The sequence below is a fragment of the Oncorhynchus mykiss genome, chromosome 1, assembly GCF_057628025.1.
Source record: "Oncorhynchus mykiss isolate SJ-2025 chromosome 1, ASM5762802v1, whole genome shotgun sequence".
Classification (NCBI taxonomy): Eukaryota; Metazoa; Chordata; class Actinopteri; order Salmoniformes; family Salmonidae; genus Oncorhynchus; species Oncorhynchus mykiss.
In genome coordinates this window covers 50823245-50841979 of record NC_143022.1, presented here as the reverse complement: position 1 = coordinate 50841979, position 18735 = coordinate 50823245, and the positions used below count along the sequence as shown (strand labels likewise).

At 40.3% G+C, this 18735-nt stretch overlaps 1 protein-coding gene across 1 annotated transcript in view; it reads left to right on the top strand.

The window, feature by feature from the left end:
- The window catches only part of LOC110524359 (F-actin-capping protein subunit alpha-2), a 50114-nt gene extending 32119 nt beyond the window's left edge, over positions 1–17995 (top strand). Inside the window, exons 3-10 of the mRNA XM_036979340.2 lie at positions 393–444; positions 623–686; positions 5082–5288; positions 5416–5495; positions 7384–7462; positions 12909–12980; positions 13149–13211; positions 16956–17995. Of these exons, the coding sequence (XP_036835235.2) occupies positions 393–444; positions 623–686; positions 5082–5288; positions 5416–5495; positions 7384–7462; positions 12909–12980; positions 13149–13211; positions 16956–17096 (758 nt within the window). The 3' untranslated portion in view covers positions 17097–17995. The remainder of the gene's footprint in view (positions 1–392; positions 445–622; positions 687–5081; positions 5289–5415; positions 5496–7383; positions 7463–12908; positions 12981–13148; positions 13212–16955) is intronic.
- The last annotated feature ends 740 nt before the right edge of the window (positions 17996–18735 follow it).

The following is an 18735-nucleotide window of genomic DNA, read 5'->3' as shown; positions in this document are numbered from 1 at the left end:
CTCTCTCTCTTGCGCTGTCTCTCTCTCTTGCGCTGTCTCTCTCTCTCTCTCTCTCTCTTGCGCTGTCTCTCTCTCTCTCTCTCTTGCGCTGTCTCTCTCTCTCTCTCTCTTGCGCTGTCTCTCTCTCTCTCTTGCGCTGTCTCTCTCTCTCTCTCTTGCGCTGTCTCTCTCTCTCTTGCGCTGTCTCTCTCTCTCTCTCTTGCGCTGTCTCTCTTGCGCCGTCTCTCTTGCGCTGTCTCTCTCTCTCTCTCTTGCGCTGTCTGTCTCTCTCGCGTTCTGATTCGTCATTTTTAGCCCCATGCTAGGTGTGTGCACTTGTTTTTGTGTCAATCCTTCTGTGTGTTTGCTGTAGGTTTCTGAGCTCTGACATGTGGTTCTGTTCTTCCCCACAGATGTACGATTGCTGCTCAACAATGACAATCTTCTCAGGGAAGGCGCAGCGCAGTAAGTCGACACTCTTTACTGTCAAAGTGACTCATAGACTTGTGGTCAGTTGACGTCATAAACAATCTACTACATGGAGTGAATGTACTATTGACAACTGTGAAATAGTCATTTGTTTCTCCAGGAAATATTTGACTGCTGGCACTGATTTAAGCTTGTTTCTGTTTTGATTCTGTAGTGCTTTTGCACAGTACAACGTGGACCAGTTTACTCCGGTGAAAGTAGAGCAATATGAAGACCAGGTAGGCTACACCCATTGTCTTTAGTCAGATTGCAATTTTTCGCCTGTCAGTTGAGAGACGAGCGTCCCGTCGGAGTCAAGCCATCTGTCAGAATACAATGGTCTTCACCATGTCCTCTGGAAATGCAGAGAAACAAGACACTGTAGTCAGCCCCTCTAGAACCAATACCCTATGATGCTAGTGACTATTGACCTGGTGTCATTGGAAACAGAAATCGCTATAGGGATAAACAGCTCTGGTCATTTGGACTAGATGAATGAATGAGACCAGCCTTACGGATGTCTAAGTGGATGAACTGAAGAATATTAGCCTTGTCGCATTGAAATTAATTGTGTTGTTTCTGTGTTTGCTATACAAACAATGAATTCCTCTTTTGGTACTATTCCAGTTCAGCATGATTGTGCTGTTGCCTAGGTAACGCTGTGATTCACTGATAAATGTTCTAGTTGGCACACTAGACTGAATGTCATGAATATAAGGAATGGGTGACACAACTCATATACACTGAACAAAAATATAAACGCAACCATTTGAAAGATTTTACTGAGGTACAGTTCATATAAGGAAATCAGTCGATTTGAAATCAATTCATTAGGCCCTAATCTATGGATTTCACATGACTGGGAATACTGCTGCGTCTGTTGGTCACAGATATAACTAATTTATTTTTTAAAAGCTAGGTTCGTGGATCAGAAAACCAGTCAGTATCTGGTGTGACCACCATTTTACCTCATGCGTAACACTTCTCCTTCAGAGTTGTTCAGGCTGTTGATTGTGGCCTGTGGAATGTTGTCCCAGTCCTGCTCAAAGGCTGTGCAAAGTTGCTGATATTGTCAGGAACTGGAACACGCCATTGTACACGTCGATCCAGAGCATCCCAAAACAGGCTCAATGGGTGATATGTCTGGTGAGTATGCAGACCATGGAAAAACTGGGACATTTTCAGCTTCCAGAAATTGTTTACAGATCCTTGCAAAATGGGGCTGTCGTGCATTATCATGCTGAAACATGAGGTGGATGGCGGTGGATGAATGGCACTACAATGGGCCTCAGGATCTCGTCACAGTGTCTCTGTGAATTCAAATTGCCGTCAATGAAATGCAATTGTGTTCATTGTCCTTAGCTTATGCTTGCCCATACCATAACCCCACCGCCACCATGGGGCACTCTGCTCACAATGTTGACATCAGCAAACCGCTCGCCACACGACACCGGTACAGTTGAAACCGAGATTCATACGTGAAGAGTACACTTTCCAACATGCCAGTGGCCATCGAAGGTGAGCATTTGCCCACTGAAGTCGGTTATGATGCCGAACTGCATTCAGGTCAAGACCCCTGGTTCGGACGACGAGCATACAGACTGTTTCTGACCGTTTGTGCAGAAATTATGGGTAGCTGGTCTCAGATGATCCCGCAGCCGGGAAGAAGCCGGATGTGGAGATTCTGTGCTGGCGTGGTTACACGTCAGCATGCCAATTGCCCGCTCCCTCAAGTTGAGACGTCTGTGGTAGGGATGAATATTTTCCAGAAAATCTACCAAGTTTCAATACTGGGAATAATTATTATTTATCACGGGAGTCCTGGGAAATACTGCAAAAATTGCAAGTGACCATTTTAAAACCAAGATATGGTCACTCGGGTTCTCCCAAAATAAGATTGTCGGTGAGCCATATTGCCATCTTGGCTGTGCCACTATGTAAAGATTTCACAGTTAGTGAAACTGATATTTAGTAATAAGAGTGACGTTTAGCACCAATTATATTGTTGTGAATTGCAAAACAGGCCGTTCAAAATTCAGAGCTTTATCATGTTCCTCCAATTAATATGGCGCATTTCACCAGTAAGCCTAGGCTATCTCTACACAGAGCGCCCTCAGGAAGCACAGTGCGCATCCCTAGTAGGCCATTAGCTTTATCGAATCATACAAACCTTGTAACGGCAGTCAATAAAAGTCAAATGACCAAAGTAACCTCCAATGAATGACTGAATATATTCTATTTGGCAAAATTGAGATAAAGATGACAGCGCATCCAGCTGAAGAACAACGGTTAGATAAGAGGAAATTGTTTAAATATCAAGGTATCTTAACTAGAGGTTGAACGATTTTATGATTTTTCGCACCGATACAGATTATTGGAGGACCAAAAAAAGCCGATACCGATTAATTGGCCTTTATTTATTTATTTATTTATTTATATTTATATATATATATATATATATATATATATATATATATATATATATATATATATATATATATATATATATATATATATATATATATATATATATATATATATATATATATATATGACAATTACAACAATACTGAATGAACACTTTTATTTTCACTTAATACAATATGTAAATCAAATCAATTTGGTCTCAAATAAATGAAACCTGTTCAATTTGGTTTACATAAATGCAAAAACTGTGTTGCAATAGAAAGTAAAAGTGCAATATGTGCCATGTAAAAATGCTAACATTTAAGTTCCTTGCTCAGAACATGAGAACATATGAGAGCTGGTGGTTCCTTTTAACATGAGACTTAAATATTCCAAGGTAAGAGGTTTTAGGTTGTAGTTAATATAGTTTTTATAGGACTATTTCTCTCTCTACCATATGTATTCCATATACCTTTGACTATTGGATGTTCTTAGAGGCACTTATAGGCACACCTCGCTCCTACTTGGGCTCGAACCAGGAACACATCGACAACAGCCACACTCGAAGCAGCATGGTGGTTCCTTTTAACATGAGTCTTCAATATTCCCAGTTAAGAAGTTTTAGGTTGTAGTTATTATAGGACTATTTCGCTCTATACCATTTGTATTTCATATACCTTTGACTATTGGATGTTCTTAGAGGCACTATAGAATTGCCAGGCTAATCTCTGGAGTTGATAGGCTTGAAGTCATAAACAGCACTGTGCTTGAAGCATTGCGAAGAGCTGCTGGCAAACGCAGGAAAGTGCTGTTTGAATGAATGCTTACGAGCCTGCTGCTGCCTACCACCGCTCAGTCAGACTGCTCTATCAAATATCAAATCATAGACTTAATTATAACATTATAAAACACAGAAATATGAGCCTTAGTTCATTAATATGGTAAAATCCGGAAAGTATAATTTTGAAAACAAAACATTTATTATTTCAGTGAAATATGGAACCGTTACATATTTTATCGAACGGGTGGCATCCCTAAGTCTAAATATTGCGGTTACATTGTACAGCCTTCAATGTTATGTCATAATTATGTAAAATTCTGGCAAATTAATTCTGGTCTTTTGTTAGGAAGAAATGGTCTTCACACAGTTCGCAATGAGCCAGGCAGCCCAAACTGCCAGGTGACCACACACATTAGTATAACGGTTGCATATGACTGGGGGTATCAGTATAAGCAAGAATTTGATACATGCCTTCAATTGCATTAGCTTACTTTATTCCAATATTTTCATCATTCAGTTGATCATAACTAAGGTGAGTTTCCCTTTCTTCTGTGCTTTTTCTTGGCCCAATAGCTGTTTCCTCGTCTCCTCAATCCACTGCCGACCTACTCCACCGCGTTGTCCTTAACGAGTTAAAATCTATATAACCTAGTGTTTTCAAATCAAATTGTATTTGTCACATGCGCTGAATAAAACAGGTGTAGACATTACCATTAAATGCTTATTTACAAGCCCTTAACCAACCATACAGTTCAAGGAATAGAGTTAAGAAAATATTGAAAATAAAAAATCAAGACAAGAAAATGACACAACAATACGAGGCGATATACAGGGGGTACCAGTACCGAGTCAAGGTGTGTCGTAATTTCCCAGGTCTTGTCATTTGATTTTTTCGGGAAATGTGAAATGATCCCGGTTAACCGTGTTGATCCCTGTTGTGTACATTTTAGTGGCCTGTTAGTGTCCCCAGCACAAGGGCGGCAGCGTAGCCTAGTGCTTAGAGCGTTGGACTAGTAACCGAGCGATCGCAAGATCGAATCCCAGAGCCGACAAGGTACAAATCTGGCGTTCTGCCCCTGAACAAGGCAGTCATTGAAAATAAGGATTTGTTCTTAACTGCCTAGTTAAATAAAGGTAAAATAAATGTTAAAAAGGTGCACCTGTTTTAATCAGCTTCTTGATATGCCGCACCTGTCGGGTGGATGGATTATCTTGGCAAAGGAGAAATGCTCACTAATAGGGATGTAAACAAATTTGTGCACAAAATGAGAGAATGTATTTTCTGCGCATGTAAAATTTCGGGGATCTTTCATTTCAACTCATGAAACATGGGACTTTACATGTTGCGATTTATATTTTGTTCAGTGTAATTCCTATTCTTAACCACACAACCATTTTCTCTAATCATTTGACCCCTCCCCCTACTTCCCTCCCTCCTCCTCTCCAGGTCTTAATCACAGAGCATGGAGACCTGGGCAACGGCAGGGTCCTGGACCCTAAAAACAAGATCTCCTTTAAGTTTGACCATCTGAGGAAGGAGGCCAGCGACCCACAGCCACACGATTTGGACGGAGCAATGGAGGGCTGGAGGAGTGCTGTGGACGGTGCTGTCCGGGCCTACGTCAAGGAGCACTACCCCAACGGAGTCTGCACGGTACGTTTGGGCTGCATAACACCTTTTTCTTGGCTGGTCCTGCACTGTTGAATTTGTCATTCGATCATGTAGCTAATATTATGTGATAACGGAGTTCACTGAAAATATGTGTCGCTTCTCCCCTTAGATTTACGGCAAAACCATTGATGGACATCAAACCATCATCGTGTGTATCGAGTGTCATCAGTTTCAACCAAAAAACTTTTGGTATGTATGGATTTTTGGAATCAAACATGCGGGGATGAAGTACATTTGTAGTTTAGGTTTCTAATCGTTTACAATGCCTTCGGAAAGTATTCAGACCTTTTTGACTTTCTCCACATTTTGTTACGTTACAGCCTTATTCTAAAATGGATTGCATTTTTTTAGTTTTTATAATCAGCAATCCAAACACAATAGCCCATAATGGCAAAGTGAAAACAAGTTTTAGAATTGTTGCACATTTATTACAAATAAAAACAGACTCGAAATTGAGCTCAGGTGCATCCTGTTTCCATTGATCATCCTTGAGATGTTTCTATAACTTGATTGGTGTCCAACTGTGGTAAATTCAATTGATTGGACATGATTTGGAAAGGTACACACCTGTCTATATCAGGTCCCACGGTTGACAGTGCATGTCAGAGCAAAAACCAAGCCATGAGGTTGAAGGAATTGTCTGTAGAGCTCCGAGACAGGATTGTGTTGAGGCACAGATCTGGGGAAGGGTACCAAAAAATGTCTGCAGCATTGAAGGTCCCCAAGAACACAGTGACCTCCATTCTTAAATGGAAGAAGTTTGGAACCACCAATACTCTTCCTAGAGCTGGCCGCCTGGTCAAACTGTGCAATCAGGGTAGAAGGGCCTTGGTCAGAGAGTTGACCAGGAACCTGATGGTCACTCTGACAGAGCTCCAGAGTTCCTCTGTGGAGATGGGAGAACCTTTCAGAAGGACAACCATCTCTGCAGTACTCCAACCAATCAGGCATTTATAGTATATGGAAGCCACTCCTCAGTAAAAGGCACATGATTGCCTGCTTGGAGTTAGCCAAAAGGACTCTCAGGCCAAAATGACTCTCAGGCCATGAGAAACAAGATGCTCTGGTCTGATGAAACCAAGATTGAACTCTTTGGCCAGAAAGCCAAGTGTCACATCTGGAGGCAACCTGGCACCATCCCTATGGTGAGGCATGGCGGTGGCAGCATCATGCTGTGGGGATGTTTTTTAGTGGCAGGGACTGGGAGACTAGTCAGGATCAAGGGTAAGATGAACGGAGCAATAACAGAGATCCATAAATAAAACCTGCTGCAGCGTGCTCAGGACCTCCGACTACGAAGGTTCACCTTCCAACAGGACGATGACTCTAAGCACACAGCCAAGACGATGCAGGAGTGGCTTCGTGACAAGTCTCTAAATGTTCTTGAGTGGCCTAACCAGTGCCTGGACTTGAACCTGATCAAACATCTCTGGAGAGACCTGAAAATAACTGTGACGCTCTGCATCCAATCTGACATAGCTTGAGAGGATCTGCAGAGAAGAATGGGAGAAACTCACCAAATACAGGTGTGCCAAGCTTGTAGCGTCATACCCAAGAAGACTCAAGGCTGTAATCGCTTAGGGAGAGCGATTTAGGGAGAGTGGAATAATTTAATCAATTTTAGAGTAAGGCTGTAACGTAACAAAATGTGGATAAAGTTAAGGTTTCTGAATTCTTTCCCAAATGTACTGTAAATGGTTTCTAAATCTCTCCAGGCAGAATCAAAGTATGTTTAGCCTGTGAACCATCAATTGTCTGGTTTACACTCTAAACACTGTTTCAACACTGTTTGGTACTTAGCTAACCGCTGCCTTTTGGTTTAGAGATCAGTGGCCCCCCATTACCTTGTTGAGCCAGCGCTGATCCGGTTAATTTAATTGGATACGGGCTGTGGCAATCCTCTTTGTGGGTGGGCTTTTACTGGGCTTAAGGCTCCTTGAGTGTAAAGATCTGATTTCCACTGAGGAAAGACTTGGCTGTGTCGTGGAGGTAGAGGGAGACGACACTAAATTCAGGCGCACTTTGTATGAGCTTGTGGATGTAAAAAATGTTGCGTCTTTTCTCTCTCTTTGTAAAGGAATGGACGTTGGCGGTCAGAGTGGAAATTCACCATCGGATCCTCCACTACTCAAGTGGCCGGAATAATGAAAATCCAGGTGTGTGTGTCTGCGTATTTTATACAGAGCCTTCAAAGTATTCACACCCCTTTAATTTTTCCACATGTTGTTGTGTTACAGCCTGAATTTTAAAATGTGTCACTGGCCTACACCGGTGGCGGTCGGTGCCATTTTAAGATGAGGGAAGTCCATTTTTTATGAGCATGGCCTTTTTTCTATTACAGCTTATTAGATGACTGTCATTCTTATTTAGATCCACCCATCTCAATGTAACATCGATAGGTTTAGGCTAGTACATGATACACACATTTTCCCTATAACCATCATGAGGGTTGCTACAACCTAGCCTACGAATGAAAGTTTACAATGCAGGTGCACAGGTTGAGAGAAAAATGTGAGTAATCAAGATGACAGACAGTAACACGTTCAATACTGCTTTGCACAGTATTGTCTGCATCTAGCTGATCTAGGGTGTAATCATTAGTCCAAAATGTTCTATCATTCTAATCATTTTATCCCCGTTTTCATTCCGTTTGCTTCCGTTCAACCTTTTCTGGATAGGACCCTTCATTTCAATTTCTGACTAAAATGACACTCAAATCTAGCTGCCTGTAGCTCAGGACCTGAAGCAAGGATATGCATATTCTTGATACTATTTGAAAGGAAACACTTTGAAGTTTGTGGAAATGTGAAATTAATGTAGGAGAATATAACACAATAGATATGGTAAAAGATAATACAAACAAAAAAAACATGTTTTCTAAATTGTTTTTGTTTTATCTTTGAAATGCAAAAGAAAGGCCATACATTGAGAGAGGAAGCTGAGGATAATTTAAGTGTTGTCCACAAGAGGGCAACAGTGTGTGTGCAAAGTTTTAGACTGATACATTTCAAGAATGAGAGAGCTACATACAAAAATGCTATGGTAATAAAAAAAAAATTGAAATTTACACACTCCCAGGAATACATGATGGCTCATTAGCTTCCCTACATAAAAGGTACTAACGAGATGCGACGAGAAAGCTGATCCAACGCCTCCCGACACAGAAGTGAACTATTTAATATAAGGGCCAAGTTAGCAGCCAACACTGATCTAATGACATAAGTGCACACTCCACACACTCCACAAAATAAATAATAATACAATTAGAGTATTTCGTACACCCACAGTCCTCTACACCAGATTGTGCTGCTGATGCCAAGTCCCATAGCAGTCTCTTTCTGCTGTGAAGCAGAGGGTAACAGCACAAGTAGTGCAGGTGATGGGAGATTTCTTGTGGCACAGAGTATAACACCTCCCTGCTGTGCTGTTTTGGTCCTGAGGCACATTCAGGTCTGCAGTTATGTATTTTGGCCTGGTGTGGGTGTGGAGCCAGAGCCAGTGACAGCAGCAGGTGTCAGACTGGAGGAACCAGTTCCTAAATTTCTGAGTCTCTGCCACTATTCATGAAAGTAGTCACCCTTTGCACACTCTTGGCATTCTCTCAACCAGCTTCTTGAGGAATGCTTTTCCAACAGTCTTGAGGGAGTTCCCACATATGATGAGCACTTGTTGGCTGCTTTTCCTTCACTCTGCAGTCCAATTCATCCCAAACCACCTAATTGGGTTGCGGTCGGGTGATTGTGGAGGCCATGTCATCTGATGCAGCACTCATCACTCTCCTTGGTCAAATAGCCCTTGCACAGCGTCAAGGTTTTGTTTTGAATCAATGTTCTGTTGTTAAATGATAGTCCCACTAAGCCCAAACCAGGTGGGATGGCATATCACTGCAGAATTCTGTGGTAACCATGCTGGTTAAGTGTGCCTTGAATTCTAAATAAATCACCAACCGTGTCACCAGCAAAACACCATAACACCACCACCTCCATGCTTTACGGTGGGAACCACACATGCAGAGATCATCCGTTCACCTACTCTTCGGCTCACATAGACATGGCGGTTGGAGCGAATAGTCAAAACTTTGGACTCATCAGACCAAAGGACAGATTTCCACCTGTCTAATGTCCATTGCTCATGTGTCTTGGCCCAAGCAAGTCTCTTCTTATTATTGGTGTCCTTTAGTAGTGGTTTCTTTGCAGCAATTTGACTATAAAGGCCTGACTCACACAGTCTCCTCTGAACAGTTGATATTGAGATGTGTCTGTTACTTGAACTCTGAAGCATTTAGTTGGGCTGCAGTTTCTGAGGCTGGTAACTCTAATGAACTTATCCTCGGCAGCAGGGGAAACTCTGGGTCTTCCTTTCGTGTGGTGGTCCTCATTATAGCCAGTTTCATCATAGCGCTTGATGGTTTTTGCGACTGCACTTGAAGAAACTTCCAAAGTTCTTGAAATGTTCTGCATTGACTGACTTTCATGTCTCAAAGTAATGATGGGCTGTTGTTTCTTTGCTTATTTCAGCTGTTCTTGCTATAATATGGACTTGGTGTTTTACAAAATAGGGCCTTCTGTATACCACCCCTACCTTGTCACAACACAACTGACTGGCTCAAACGCATTTTGGTTCATAATAAAGAAAATCCCCTTGAATGAGTAGGTGTGTCCAAACTTTTGACTGGTAGTGTATGTGTATGTGTGTGTTGTTCGAGCAGTACCACACACAATCACAGTCGACCAACAGCCTAACTACCAAACAATCTACCATTCGACTAATTGGTGGTAGCCCTAGTGGAAGCCCATAGGGGACTGGACATCGATCCTAAACAGTTTAGCCCACAAGGATGCAACCCCAGTCTGTATGGCACCTTTAATATATTGTCCATTTAATAGCTATGTCATCGATGTTTAAATGTCCTTGAACATTGGCAATATGATAAAACTGAAGTCCAATGTACAGCAATAATAATAATGTTGTTCCTTTTACCCAATTTGGTTTCCTCATCATTGTCTTATGCTGAGGGCATCGTCACAGCCATATGCTAGGCTGCGTGGATAGCATACCTGAATATTGAGGCAGCAAAATTGTGGTTAGACTAGATCTGTCACCTCGTCCTTTTTGTGTGTTGTACTTGACGTGTTTATCAAAGAAGTCTTGAGCCTCCTTGGCAGTGGAAAACGTGTGTTGTGTTTCTGGAAGGTAAAGTTGAGTTTTGCCGGGTGGATGAAGCCGCGCCTCAGGTTTAGCTTGCGTGGCTGGGATCTCACTTTGTTGTAGGTCGCCCTCTGTTTGAGCAGTTCTGTACTCCGATCTGGGTAGATATTGATCCTCTTCTCTGCATAGATCAGAGCCCCCGATTCCGCTGCAAGGCGAACAATTTGCAGTTTGACTTCAGAACTGTGGAGACGTACAATCATACACCAAAATACGTTCTGGAGAGGACCCTTATGGTGTGCAATGTTTCTAGCTTAGTGTGCTCTGTTTCCAGGTCATGGAGTCGCCCCTCTGTCACATTTGTCGCTGTCTCCAAACTTTCCAGTTTTAGTTGAGTATGTATCCACTTTAGAAGTGAGCAGAAGTCTGTTATTTTGCTAAAGAAAAGCCATGGGAAAGCCACCCGTTTTCTGCATGCCACCAGAACTGGAAGGTGGAATTATGTTTTGATAAATTAATAAAAAATGTCAAGCTGAAATGTCTTGAATCAAACAAATATTCAACCCCTTTGTTATGGCAAGCTTAAATAAGTTCAGGGGTAAAGCTTTGCATAACAAGTCACAATATTGCAGTATAGTGTTTAACATGATTTTTTTTTTAAATGGCTACTTCATCTCTGTACCCTACACATACAATTATCTCTTGTCGAGCAGTGAATTTCAACCACAGATTGAACCTCAAAGACCAGGGAGGTTTTCCAATGCCTCACAAAGAAGGGCACCTATTGGTAAAAATATGAAAAGCAGATGTTGATTATCCCTTTGATTACACTTTGGAGGGTGTATCAATACACCTAGTCACTACAAAGATAGTCATCGTTCCTAACTCAGTTGCCTTTAAAGGAAGGAAACCACTCAGGGATTTCACCATGAGGCCAATGGTGACATAAAAATAGATTTAATGACTGTGATATGAGAGAACTGAGGATGGATCAACAACTTTGTAGTTGCTGCACAATACTAACCTAATTGACAGAGTGAAAAGGAAGCCTGTACAGCAGGTTTCCCCAACTCGCGGCTCTGCCCGCAGGCCAAAGGGTTTTATTTGTCCTCCCCAAGTTTTCCAAACAAAAACAAAACAGTTAATTGGACATAAGACTATTAAAAACATCAGGAAATCAGTATTCATGCGCATAATAGAGAGACACATGATCGTAAACAAATGTGAGCAAGATTTGAAATTATTGCTTTAGTCTATATCTGTTTGGGCTTCTTGCAGTCAATTTGTAGTCTACAAGTGATTTGTAATTATGTTCCGCATAAGAAGAAATCGTCCCACGGCTAAATCTAGTTGATGATCCCTGCTGAACAGAATAAGAAATATTCCAAAACATGCATCCTGTTTGCAACATGACACTAAAGTAATACTGTAAAAAAATGGGTCAAAGCAATTCACCTTTTTGTCCTGAATATGTCGGGGGTAAATACAACACATCACTGTGTACCCCTCTTCATATTTTCCAGCACGGCATTGGCTGCATCATGTTATGGGTATGCTTGTCATTGACAAGGACTAGGGAGTTTTTTTAGGATAAAAATAAATGGAATAGAGCTAAGCACAGGCAAAATCCTAGAGGAAAACCTAGGTCCGTCTGCTTTCCAATAGAGACAGGGAGACACATTCACCTTTCAACAGGTGAATAGCCTAAAACACAAGGCCAAATATACACTGAAGTTGCTTACCAAGATGACATTGAATATTCCTGGTTGGCCTAGTTACAGTTTTGACTTAAATTGGCCTGAAACCTATGGCAAGACTTAAATGTCTGTCTAGCAATGATCAACAACGAACTTGACAGAGCTTGAGTATTTGTTTTTAAGAATGTGCAAATATTGTACAGTCCAGGTGCGCAAAGCTCTTAGAGACTTACCCAGAAAGACTGTAATCACTGTCAAGGGTGATTCTAACATGAGGTATGAATATTTATGTATTTCATTTTCTATAAATTAGCCCAAAAAAATCAAAACATGTTTTCACTTTTTCATTATGGGTAATTGTGTGTGGATGGGTGAGGGGGAAAAAAATCTATTTGATCCCTTTTGGTTGTAACTCCACAAAATGTGCAATAAGTCGAGAGGTATGAATACTTTCTGAAGGCACGGTATGTGTGTATACATTTGGGCAAGGTTACATTTAGGATCATCACACAGTGCTAGAGACTCAGTGGTCTAAGGCACTGCATCTCAGTGCTAGAGGTGTCACTACAGACCTTGATTCCAGCCTGTGTCATTACTGGCTGTGATTGGGAGTCCCATAGGTCGGCGCACAATTGGCCCAGCGTCGTTAGGGTTTGGCCGGGGTAGGCCGTCATTGTAAATAAGAATTTGTTCTTAACTGACTTGCCTAGTTAAATAGAGGTTAAATATTTTATTTTTTAACTCTGTCTGGTTGTAGGTTCATTACTATGAAGACGGCAACGTTCAGCTGGTCAGCCACAAAGAGGTCCAGGAATCCATGTCCATATCTGTGAGTGCTTTATTAAATAGAATACATGTGGAACAACCCCCATTGAAAACATTCACAGAAATGAACTCCTCTGCTGTAAAGTATTTGGGTCAGGTATGTCATTTTTTTCTCATTACTTGGACATCTCTTGTTTCACCTCCCGATTTCCACTCTGTTCCCCTCCGCCAGAACGAAGCTGCAACTGCAAAGGAGTTCATCAAGATCATGGAGGCTGCGGAGAACGACTACCAGGTGTGTGTGGGATTAGGAATGGGAATTGTTTGATATGGGCACAACTGCCAAAATAAAGGAAAAGCTGGCAAAGTGTCTTAATAGGCCGTTGGACCACCACAAGCTACAAGGTGCCTGGAACTCTTGGAGGGATGCAACATCATTCTTCCTCGAGAAATGTGGTGTTTTGTTAATGGTGGTAGAAAACGCTGTCTCAAGCGCCACTCCAGAATCTCCCCTAAGTTTTCAATCGGGTTGAGATCTGGTGTCTGAGACGGCCATGGCATATGGTTTACATTTGTTTTCATGCTCATCAAACCATTCAGTGACCACTCGTCCCCTGTAGATGAGGGCATTGTCATCCTATGGGGACATAGCCATTGGTAGCCAAAATAATGGCTTGCCCAGCACTTTTATGTGACCCTAAGCATAATGGGATGTTAATTGCTTTTAATATACTTTGTATCCCTCATTTACTCGTGTTTCCATTCATCTGGCCGTTACCTGTACATATACAAATTGCTGTAACTTGAAGTACATGCAATAATGAAGCGTCATATTTTGCCATTAGTGTCACATGACATGTCTGTCAGGTGTTCATATTCTTGTGTAACGTCAAAACATTATCTGGAAACCATTGCCACATGACACTGTTCCTGTCAATTGTGGTTCTTATTAGAGATGGCACGGTTAAGGGATTAATTGAATATCAGAATAGATTACTTTAAGTGAGTGTTAATTTTGAGAATTTTCTTTTAGGCCTATTTTAACAATGGAAAATGATCCTTATGACATTGTTAACTACAATAATATACAATGACATTTTGGCATTTTTCATTTAATAAAACAACCAACTTTTGAGTCTAGTTTTTATAACGGTGCACGTTTAACCCTCCAGTCTGCCCTGACGTTGGTGTGCTATTGTCCCCACTTCAAATAGCAGTTACAGGAATGCGCACCTAAATGTTTCCACAAGACCGGACATGTCAATACAAAACACTCAACAATAACTTTTTTTGTATCAGTTCTATCGTGGTAAAAATCAGGCTTCTCTTTCACTGTGTGAGTTTACGTGCACACTAATAATTCGATATCAAACTGATTATGGCATTAGGCAGAGTATCGCATTAGTCATGTAAACACCTCACTCTGCTTATCTTAATCGGGCATAAGGTCATTATCATAGTAAGCATAGGCCGATTTAAAACACCTGCTTTTCGGAGCAATATTTTGAAATAATTAGGACATGTAAACAGTTTAATCGGAGTTCCAGCTGTGTGTGTTATCTGTGCATGTGAAACTGCCTGGAAATTCTTTCATGATGGTTTTTCCCAAATAGTAAAAAAACATGCCCCATTCCGCAGGTTCAGGGTTAAAGGGCGGGGTAATCCATGGTTTTCTTCTGAGCTGTCTTGTATTATTCACGACCGTAATCTAGCCTGGGCTAAAGCAAGGAAATCATGTTCTGATGCTGATTGGCTTATTTTTAGGCAGTTAAGAAACAAGTGTTATTTTCTTCTCAGGAAGGCCAAGTCTGAATATTTTATGTCTGTTACCACTGATAACCTGAATGACCCTAGAAAGTTTTGGAAGGCTATTAAAGTCTATGTCTGGTAACAGTAATGTTAATGAATTAACGTCATGTGTTTTGAAGGACTCTGTTGCTATATATGACAAAACTGAAATGTTTCGATGAGCACTTTGTATCATCTGGTAGGCTGTTTGATTCAGTGTCCTCTCTCTGTACAACCCTGCCATTCTCAGTGCAGGTGGTACATAAAGCCCTGAAATCCTTAGATCAGAGAAAGCCTGCAGGTCCTGATCTTTTGGATCCCTGCTTTTTAAATCTCGTAGCTGATTTCATAGCTGAACCACTTAATTCTCTGTTCAATCTAACCCTGGAATGTAATGAAATTCCAAAAATCTGGAAATCAGCATTTGTCCTACCACTTTTAAAAGGGGGAGATCCAACTCTTTTAAATAATTATAGGCCAATCTCAAAGCTGTCACCCCTGATGAAAATACTTGAAACCCTTGTAAGTGAACAACTAAAATAGTTTTTATTTACTAACTCTATTTTATCAATGTACCAATCGGGCTTCAGGAAGAAGCATAGCACAATTACAGCAGCCATGAAGGGTTTAAATGATATCACTGAAGCCATTGACAAAAAACAACACTGTGTCTCACTTTTTATTGATCTCTAAGGCTTTTGATACAGTTGTTCATGCTATACTAAGGCAGAGATTTTCGAGTGTAGGTCTTTCGGAGCATGCAGTTGCATGGTTTGCTAACTATCTGTCTGATAGACCTCAGTGCACTCAATTTGATGGGCTTATGTCTGTTAAATTGTCTGTCTTGAATGGTGTGCCCCAAGGCTCTGTACTTGGTCCTCTCTTATTCACTATTTATATAAATTATTTAGACAAAAATGTCCAAAATGCACAACTTCATTTTTATGCTGATGATACTGTTATTTACTGTTGTGCCTCGCCTCTTACAAAAGCTTCCCAGAACATGCAAACTGCTTTTTATACTGTTCAACATACCTTGTGTCAATTGAAGCTTATCCTCAATACTGACTAAACAAATGGTGTTTTCTAATGTAAGAAATAGACCTCTGAACCTTTCACCTGTTACTACCTGTCAGGGCAAGGAGATTGAGGTTGTAACCTCATATAAATATCTTGGAATTTTAATTGATGACGGACTCTTTTTTAAATTGCATATTCAACAACTTGCAAAAAATTGAAGCTGAAATTGGGATTTTATTTTAAGAATAAGGCCCGTACTAGGAGGCTAGTATCAGCTACATTTATGCCTTTACTAGAATATGGGGATATTTTATATATCAATGCTTCCGCTCAGTGTTTGAGATCAATTGAAACTCTTTACCATGGCACTTTGAGATTTATTTTAAACTGCAACACCCTTACTTTGTATACCAGGGTTGGCTGTCCTTCTCTAGTCACTCGTAGGGTCTGTCACTGGTATACTTTTATTTTATTTTACTACCTTTTTATTTGTGCATTTTATTGTTCAGAAATGTGGTGGGTACTCTCTTCGTTCACTGGACTTTATCCTGCTAACTGTTCCAAATGTCCGAACTGAATTTGGTAAAGTGGCTTTTATGTACTCTGCGCCATCGTCTTGGAACACCTTACAAAATACTTTTAAACTGGAAGAACTTGTCCCGATTGGTGTTTTTAAATCACTGATGAAAAATTGAGGCTGATTCCCTGACCTGTCAATGTTTTTAATTTGCTGTTTTATACTCTTGTGAATTCAATGGTTTACTAGATTACTTGTGGTTTTTCATGTCTGTCTGTAATTTTTTTGGAATGACTTGGTGCTGCCTATCTTGGCCAGGGCGCTCTTGAAAAACGGATTTTAATCTCAATGAGCCCTTCCTGGTTAAATAAAGGTTAAATAAAATAAATAAAAATGTTCTAGCACCGGTAGCGCAAGCCTCCCTCTTATGTGTGAGTGAAGTGAGTGCTGGAAAAACTGAAAGTATGCATCTTAGAAATAATTGTCCGAACTCAGAATCAAATGGGTTATCAAAAATAACATGGTTACTGTGGTAGAATGTTTATTTTAATGTCCATTTGCATCATTTTGGTTGGTCAAGAGCAATTCTCTATCCGGATATCATTTTTTAATTTTTTTTTTATTATTCTAATAGGCATTTCAGTACAATAATTTCTATCTCTATTGTGACACCCCAAAGCCCTCCCTAATTCCGCCCTCCTCTTTCCCCGTCAGACCGCCATCAACGAGAATTACCAGACCATGTCGGACACTACCTTCAAAGCCTTACGCCGCCAGCTTCCTGTGACGCGCACCAAGATCGACTGGAACAAGATCCTGAGCTACAAGATCGGCAAGGAGATGCAGAACGCTTAAAACAAACAAAACAGAAAAGCCCAGCATTGCATGGCTGGATTATTGTATCGTCTTTGTACAAATTAGATAAATGGGAGCGGAAAAATGTTTGGTCTAACGGACAAAATGTCAAACATTATTACACTTATTAAGATGTCTACTTTTATTAATGCTTTTATACAGACACAGTTAAAAAGATAATCTGTATAATACATAGATGATAAAGTAAATAATCATATTATTGGCCAAATAGGATGTGTTTCCTAGAAGAGGGGTGGTGGAGCTTCCTTCATATGCAAACCTGACAACCTGATATACATTTTGTGACAATGTTGTGTCAATATTTATGATTATGGTAGTTAGACCACACCGTTGACCCTAGAAAAACTATACCAATTGCAATGATGAAATTATTAGAGGAATCTGTCTGTGTATACATTTAGATTAGGACTTTATTGGCTAATGCAGGAAAAGAATCCTGTACTGTAAGAGTCCTTCCGTTGTTTTCAATGGCTTGTACTTTTATGACATCAGAATGACGTCTTTTATACGAGCTGTTTGTCACCTGTCATTTTCCACTCGATGTTCTTCTTGGTCCCCTTATTGGTTCTCCCCACACCGTTTACCCCAGACCGTACGTTAAAATCTCCAGTTTGTGTGTCCGTCCAAGCTAAACTGCAGCTTAATTCATCGATTTCTGAATTGAACTTTCATGACACCGTGAAAGTATGGTTCCTATAATACCCTAACAAGCTCAATTATTAAAAACCCTTTAATTGCTACCAAATGTGGATTAAAATGTTCAAATCAATTTACAATTAAATTAAACAAGTATGTCTTAATTTGAATTAGGACAGACCTGACTGTATTATAACATGGCACATTGTAATATATACCTGTATTAAACATCCTTGTCCTTCGGTTTGGTGATTTATTTCCTTGAGATTGAATTACAATTAATCACAACATTGTTGCATTAAATTACAAATGTTTCTATTTAGTGTCTCACTCAATTTTGACCTTTTGATAAGGGTTCCTGTTATAGGGTTTAATGTTAAACACTACTTCTACATTTGCAGAAACCTGATCCAGGTCGGATTAGTCTCAGATTGCTACAAATGTGGAAATGGTGTTAAACCTATCGATATGAATTACCAATCTGATCACCCCAGTTGACCTAAAGGCATGAAACATTTAGAATTTTTTGAGAAACTTAAAACGATGCGCAACAGGAATACATCAGGATCTAATGTGATGCCTAAGACTAATTTTACTTGCAGTCATTAGCGGCCGTTAGATTCTATGTTCCTTCTTCCTATTTTTTTTGTTGTCAGAATACAACAGGATATAATGAGAACTAAATAAAATGTCTTGCATGTAATGGACATTAAAAAAAAAGGACTGGTCTTGCAATATATTTAGGTTATATTTTTTCAACAAAACAATTGAGCAATTGAATCCAATAAACCGAGCAGGCTGGGCTGACAAGTTTATAACCTTGCTAGGACTTTCTAATATCAGTATGCCTTTAAAGATTGTGATAATATTTTTATTAATATTCCTATTACCATTTTTTTTTCTGACTTTTACATGTTATTTGGCAAATTCTCAAGCATCCTCAGATATTTATGTTATCATGGGACTGCCCATATTTCCCGCT